Source organism: Stegodyphus dumicola, chromosome 1, assembly GCF_044657685.1.
Source record: "Stegodyphus dumicola isolate Sdum_Otavi_A_Nest chromosome 1, ASM4465768v1".
In the NCBI taxonomy this organism is placed as follows: domain Eukaryota; kingdom Metazoa; phylum Arthropoda; class Arachnida; order Araneae; family Eresidae; genus Stegodyphus; species Stegodyphus dumicola.
The window spans coordinates 30,806,700-30,814,627 of record NC_140768.1 but is presented as its reverse complement, the minus strand read 5'-3'; the positions used below and the strand labels follow the sequence as shown (position 1 = coordinate 30,814,627).

At 35.2% G+C, this 7,928-nt stretch overlaps 1 protein-coding gene across 1 annotated transcript; it reads right to left on the bottom strand.

The window, feature by feature from the left end:
- Window positions 1–2,102: 2,102 nt before the first annotated feature.
- Window positions 2,103–2,717, bottom strand: LOC118189495 (protein GVQW3-like). The gene has a single exon (XM_035360144.2). The coding sequence runs from the start codon at window positions 2,715–2,717 to the stop codon at window positions 2,103–2,105; it is 615 nt and encodes a 204-aa protein (XP_035216035.2).
- Window positions 2,718–7,928: the final 5,211 nt, after the last annotated feature.

Below are 7,928 nucleotides of genomic sequence, written 5' to 3'. Positions count from 1 at the left end.
TACCAGAACATTTACTCAATAATTTCCCTATACATCTCTTGGCATTACTTTTACTACGCTATTAGGACTAACACTTTCTAGCTAGATACTTCCTTCCTTTCTAGCTTTTACACTATTAACACAAAACAAGCAAAATAAACAATACAAATTAATTCATTTTCAGCTTGGCTGTACAACCAACATAATTAAATATTGTAGTGCGTTCATAAAAGACAATTTAAGGGGAAAACTGGAATTGTTATTGTCTGGTTCCTTTTTATCTAACTGCAATTAATTTTTAGAACTATGTTTCTTAACTTTGGGTCACAAGCTTCGAAGGGGCGGTCAAGAGAAGTAGTACGGTCGCGAAAATTTAAATTAATTTAAATTTATATACATACACACATATATACATATACATATCATATTACATATATGTATGTGTATATATATATATATATTATAAATTATTATACAAATATTATATAATTATATAAATTATATATATATATAAATATTATACAGGGTGCAGCAGCGTTCATAGCGTAATTTGACTTGCGTAGTACAAAGACGTACTGCATGAATGCGCGCTAGCTCATGTCGCATTCGTGTACTAATGAGCTGTCATTTGGGGTGCGACAGTGATATGTATCGTTAGAGTGCACAGCGTCGTACCTTTGCTGTTGAAAGTTATTTCAAGAATAACCACTCTGTTATTGCTACCCAGCGTCAATTTCGGCAACATTTCAACTTGGGACGTCATGGAGATGTTCCATGGAGGTGGAGGGACCATTGCGACAGACATTTCCAGGAAGAGTAATTTCAAGTTTTGGTGACATTTCCTGGCCTCCTCGCTCACCCGATTTTTCATGTGCCAACTTTTTCCTTTGGGGCTACCTGAAGCAAGAAGTTTACCGAACACGTTATGCCACCATGCCTGAGTTGAAGGATCGCATCAGAACTGCTTTCGGCAATGTCCCAGGGAATACGTTACGCCGAGTTATGATAAGCTTCCAACGCAGCCTAGATGAATGTGTTGTGCAGAGGGGGGGCTCATCATTTGACAGGCATCATATTAAAAAGTACCCACACAATAGGCTACACATTAGTAAATGGCATACCTTTAACTCTTTCGCATCTGTTAAGTCGCCCGTAACGCCCGTTCATTCAGGCAACGGCAAACCGTCCCAACGCCTCGTTTATTTTCTACCTAGTTCTTTTCCCCTCCACGTTAGTGTATGGCTCATTGGTTTCGCGAGTTGTTAAAAGACATGTCAATCATTCTTTTGAAGCAAATAAAGGAGAAATACGGAAAGCTACTGACGTTCGCAGGTGCAATCCGGCCCTAAGTGAAACTGCACACAATGGAAGAAACCACAGGGGGAAAGGAAAACTATTCCAAGACAAATTCGTAAACACGGGCGTTTTCGATGTTTGTTAAAAACAGATTTGGTCGTCTCTCGATGCGAAAGAGTTAACTGCTAATTGACATAAGAGGTAATAAATACATTACAGTTACTGTTTACTTATAGTGTGTTTAAATATCCTCCTATGAACGCTGCCGCACACTGTATAATTATATAAATTAAATATTTATATAAATTTAAAAAACATTTGTCGCAATTCCTTCATTATCTTTAATTTAATATACTAGGTTATTCATAATTCCACATAGTTATTCAAATTTAATTCATGCTATATGCATGGAAAGTTCGACCAACTTGTTTATCCCGTCTTGGTAGTAATCAGGGCCCTGCTCATTGAGCCATTTCCCGGCAGCTGTTTTCACTGCATCGTCTGAGGTGAACCGTGTTCCGGATAAGTATCACTTCAACGCCGGAAAAATGAAATAGTCACTTGGAGCCAAATCGGGGCTGTATGGGGGTGATTCCAGACCTCCCACTTGAAACTTTGCAGCTATTCCTGAGTCTGGCGAGCTGTATGGGGCCTGGCATAGTCATGCAGAAGAATGACGCCTTTGCTCAGTAATCCAGGCCGTTTGCGTCGGATGGCTTTATGCAATTTCGTTAAGGTGGCACAATAACGATCGCCCTTAATGGTATGGCCACGCTCCAAATACTCGATTAGGATAACACCAGTCGTAGCCTAGAAATCGGTTGCCATCACTTTACCGGCAGAGGGTGTGTGACCTTAAACTTCTTCCTCGTCGGTGATCCAGCTTGTTTCCACTCCATCGTGGCTCTTTTGGATGTGGGGATCAAGTGATGAAGCCATGTTTCATCACCGGTAACGATGCGATCAATGAAGTGTTGGCCGTCTGAATGGTATCGCTGAAGAAATGTGAGGCTGCACATCATTCGAGTGGCCTTTAGCTCCGCGGACAACGCATGTGGAACCCAGCGGGCACAAACTTTGGAATATCGCAACTCATCGGTTACGATACGCTGAACGTTACCATAACTCAGGTCCAACTCTGAGCAAATCTCACGCACGGTTACTCGTCGATCCCTTTGGATGATTTCTTCAACACGCGCCGTGTTGATAACCGTCCTTGAAGAACATGGAATGCTGCTCGCTTCCATATTGCGGTTTTCCACATGCTCCCTGCCCGCTTGATAAGAACACCATTTCGCTACCTGTTGTCTACTCATTGCTTTGTCTCCGTATACCTCAACGATATGTCTGTGAATTTCGGATGTGGCCACATTCTTGGCCCATAAGAATCGAATTACGGCTCGCACCTCTATGCGAGACCACGTTTCTAGACGTCGTGCCATAACTGTCGCTCTTAAGTGTCTGCGTACTGACGCTACTTACTAGTAGAACCACTGTAGGACAACTAGCGCCATCTGTCAACCACCCTGGGTGGAAATATTCGCTCCACAATTATTACGTTTCAAATGCTTCTGCTTGTAAACTTTTTTTTGGATTAGCCTACGTATAATGTAAAACGACACCATCTGCTCAGCGTTTTCAAGCTAGGAGAAATACCGAAAACTGTCAATCAGGTCATCTTATATTTTTTATTAGAAAAATTAGGGATTTTACTGGTTTTAAATTTCTTTTATGTCTCTGGGATTTTAGTTCGAAATTTATTATTTTTCTCTGCAATTAATTAATTTTACAGCACCCTTTTTTTCGGAAAGGATTTTTTGTGAAAACCTTCTGTAATAGAGAAAATTAGAACCAAATCCACAAAGACCCAGAAGAAATGAAATTCAAAAACCAGTAAAATAAAAACTTGTGTAACTCTTTTATACATATAAACACACACACGCACATATATATCATAGATATAAGTACAAAGTGAAAAGCAATTCAAACCTTATCCAATTGCTCCCCGAAAGCAGAAGTAAATTATAATAACACTTTTAAAATCCATCTTTTATTCAATTGAGTAAACCGTACGCAAAAAGACAAAAACGCTTTTAATTTCTTTTATTTTTGCGGCTTGCATGCACTTTGCCACTGTGATTCTGGTTTTTGGTTTTTTGCATATGGATTTTTTCTGAATTAAATATGGGATATGTTTTAAAGTATTATTTTAATTTATTCTACATTATATATAGTATACATATATTTAACTAAAGATTTCCTTCTTCATATGTTTCTTATGTTAGAGAAAATAACGAAATCGGAATAATTGTTTGCAAACATTACCTATGCATTTCTCATGACAATAGAAAGGGTGAAGCAACATGATTATGATAAAAATCAAAATAAAATAAATTATTGTTATAAAAGGAGGTGATTTGTTTTCTGTATTCATTTTGACAGAAGAACAAGGCAAAACATTTGTAGGAAAGTTTTATAGCTTCCTTTAGACAAAAAATAATGATGTAGTACTAAAGAAAAAGATTAAATTTTTATATTTTCTTTTTGTAAACTGCAGAATATTCCTGAAAAACAACTATTATTGTAAACAATAAATGAAAACAAAAAAGAAATCAAAAGTATCATCAATTTATCAGCACGTATTTTATTCGGACTACCAGACAAAATAATCATAGCAATCATTGAATTTCTTGAGGTAATGTGAGAACCATATATGACTAAGTTAGTATACAGAACACGCAATAGTTGTGTAAGGATTAGTTTTACGGTTAACAACAAATAAAACTGAAATCTACGCTTTAAGAATAAAATAAAAACAGGACATTTTTCATTCTTCGCATAAACTTCTCTGAGAATATATTTCAAAATACAGTAATTGCTACTTTGATGGGAACTTTCCGTGATAAAAAGCAATTTGGATCAAATGGAGATTTGAGTAAGAGAGTTCTTGTGACATCTGGATTACTAAATGATCTGCAGATATTAGTCGACATGTCGAAGTTTTCTTCACTATGTCTTGTCTCGCTCTTGTTAAAACGTTTTTTGACATTCCGCAAAGAATATTAAAGTATTGCAATGAATATACCGTTGAAAAGTGAAATGAACGCGAAATTCCTAATCAAATATCGGCGTTGAATCTGTGATTGATTTTTATTGAAGGCATATTATTTAGTGCAAGATGGAAGAACATAGAAAATCATTATGTTCTTTTATTTTTACAGTGATTCGTTATGTTCTTCCGTGTTTTGATATTCTTAGTTACTATTTTAAATTTTGTTTTCAAATATTCTCTTTCCTCTCGTGAACGTCATTCATTTTGGATTTTCCCTTACTATTTGCAAACAGTCAATTGCAGCTATTAAATTTATCTTAAGCAATAATCAAAAATTCTATGCGCTACTGGGCTACTTAGCATATTTTTTTGTTTATATCCCAATATTCCCAAATGAAAACGTTATATATGCAGAATTAAAGATTTTCAGTGTATGAAGATTAAAATTAAATCGAATTTTCTTTCGCACTAAAAGAATGATCTTTAATAATTCAATTAGAGAGATGGAAAAAAAAACGGACAAGTACATCTTGAAAAAAAAAAAAAAAAAGAGAGAGAGAGAGACAGAAAAGGGGGTACCGTCCTTTATCTCCCGTTCTACTGGACCGATTTCCATGTCTCGAAAATGCGACTTCTGATATATATTAGATATGCATACAGCATTGTTCTAACATAGGTATTTTGACACAAAATCGTACATACTTTATCTGAAATAACATCCCAATTTTTTTCCATACTTCGATTCTGCGACTAAAATTATGCCTAAATATTAAATTGTGTAATTTTTGATGAGAAATTTAAAAATATATCTTGGCCCATTTTTTTTCAGTTTGTGCCAAGAATAATTCACTTGGCAAAGTTTTTAATTTATAGCAAACTTTTTTCATTGTACACGAGCGGAGAAAAGGTCATCGTTCATATTTTCAAGTAATTTTAATTATATATGGTTATTTAAGAAAAAGTTCGATTTTGTAACAAGTATCTATGTTACAACAATGCTATATATAAACCTAATATGTATCCTAAGTTGCGCTTTCGAGACATGGAAAATGCAAGTTAAATTTCGACAATCGGTTCAATAGAACGAAAGGTATAGAACTGTCCCATTTTGTTAGGTTAGGTTATTTAATTACGGCAAAGCCTCCAGGGCTATCTGCCTAAGGGGAGGGATGCCTTCATGGAAGACTTTCTAAGGGAAACTGGCTCGTACACATGTTACACATGGGGAAATCCATGAAAACACCCATGCAGCCAGCCCGTTCGCTCCGATTCGAACCTCGGACCGAACTAACAGTGTTCAGCGCCTTTACAGGTGGGCCTGTCTCATTTTGTTTGTGCGATGTATACCTTAACAAAAATATAGCTCGGATTTCGATTTAGCATCGTCATTAGGCCAGTTAAATTAACCAACCAACCTAGTTCCACATTCTAGCTTCCGATAACATATAAATAATTTTTCATGCATTAGAGAAAATTGTGCCAGTCATTTACACTAATTTAAATATCCAGTGTCTGACTATTTGACTAATCTCAAATCATACAAATACGCAAAAGGACCAGCAAAAAATGATAAAGCGTTAATGAGTCCAAAAATTTTACAGGCAGTTAAAAAAATCTCAAAAATATAAATTTTTTCTGCATTTACAAAATAGCCCTATTTTTAGTTATAATTAGCTTAGTGCAAATAGAATTATTTTTTCCATCTTCATCATGTGTTCATATTTTACAATTTCTATATAAATTATAGTGGCTCAAAAATAAACAATTTTATTCGAGGCACCATTGAATATATTTTAGATTGGTTTTTAAATTTATCATTTTCAGTTTTCATGTTTTTATTCCATTTGAAAGATGGCGCTCAAAGATTCTAAAATTTATGCCGATGTTTAAAAATATTAACATAGATTATTATGAACTTTATATACTTATCCTGGCTGCAAATATGCCAAAATCTTATTGTTTAGAGTTTATAATTTGTCAAAATTGCAATTTATTCCACGTAAATAAGGTAATTAATAACTATTGTTATAATGGGCATCCATGACATTTATTAGAACGTATGTTTATTATGTAATGTGTTGCATTTGGGACGAACCAAAGTTAAGAAATATGCTTAATAGAGCAATAGTTTCGATAACTAAATGTTTTTTTGACGAATTGGTGACATTTGCTAATAAATAGTTGAGATGACGACCATATAGCCATTATTTCTACCAAGGATCATTGAGCAAAAATAATGAAACTCAAATGTGTTTTCACCCGGATACAGTCCGCGGGATTTCCATTTTCTGTCTAGACCTGTGAATTGCTTAACCCACATGCGGAGGAACGCGGTAATTATTTATAACTTCCTATTTAAAGTATGAACGAGATAAAATACCAATTTTAAAACTCTGGCCACAATGAGCGTTCTCACTATGTCTGGGTAAACAGTTTTCTAGATACTTTCTCCAGTTACCTGTAAGTAAAACAATATTATAACATAATTACATAGTATTAAACGGAATACATATCCAAATTAGAGGTAACATCAATCAAATGTGCGATATAAGCCTCATTTGATATTTGAAAGTACCACTGTTTACCCAAACAAAACAAAACAGCATTTTATATAAAGCAGTGCTCTAGCTCTTCACACAAACGCTTCTCTATAATGTCTTGAAATTTTTACACTGCTGAAAAATTCGAAAGAAAAATTCCTAACGCATTGCTAGTCATTTATGGCATCTGTCCAAAGAAAAGTAACAAAAGAAAATGGATCGAAGCAATTATGAAATACTAGAAATAGTTTATTTTAATTCAAAATCTAGCTTATGTTATAATGTATTTCTCCCGCGTTCTCAGCATGCCTTCGTGGTGTAGTAGTCAGCATGCTCGGTGCGTATTCGACAGGTCCGTAGTTCGAGTCCCGACAAGGGCATTGCTCATTATTCATGTCTCCCAGCATAAAAAATCCTAATGTCTCTACAATCTGGGAGAAGTTAAGAGCATTTTATATGCATTTTCCTATTTAATTCTTTTTATGACAACTGACTAACAGATATAGCTGTGTCCTCTGATCGATTCAAAACTCGAGAACTTAAAAGCGGATGCCAATCTGAAGGCAGTAATAAAAAACTATTACATGCTTGTGGAAACACCTTTCTCTGCAGACATTAAATATAACTTTAGGAAAAATTAGCACCATGCGTTACGTCAAATTGATAGAGGTAGCAATATTTCTTATGAAGTTGTTCAGCTCGAGATTTTTCTTACTGAATTCTCCGCAAAAACTAACTTATTCTTCCTCTTGAAGAGGCGAGATATTGGTTACGAATTTCATTCTCAAATTTTTCAGGCGCTATGTGTGTCTGTATAAACAAGGATGGTTAATTACGCGCACATATTATTACACTAATAGGGTTTTTCAGTGAACGGGGCGTGAGTTGAAAAATGTAGATATATACGTAGATCCATCATCTCTCTGTGTTTCACATTCACAGTTGTAATCAGAAAGAGTTTGCTGAAGGTAAATATTTCAATGCAGAAATGTCTCTTTGGGTTCGTTGTTTTGGTAATTCTGCTGTCAGAGTTATCCGGTAGAGAAACCTCAGCAAATTAC

What these genes read in the sequence shown, in the direction of transcription:
- LOC118189495 (XM_035360144.2), bottom strand. Translation starts at nt 2,717, where the DNA reads ATGGCACGACGTCTAGAAACGTGGTCTCGCATAGAGGTGCGAGCCGTA.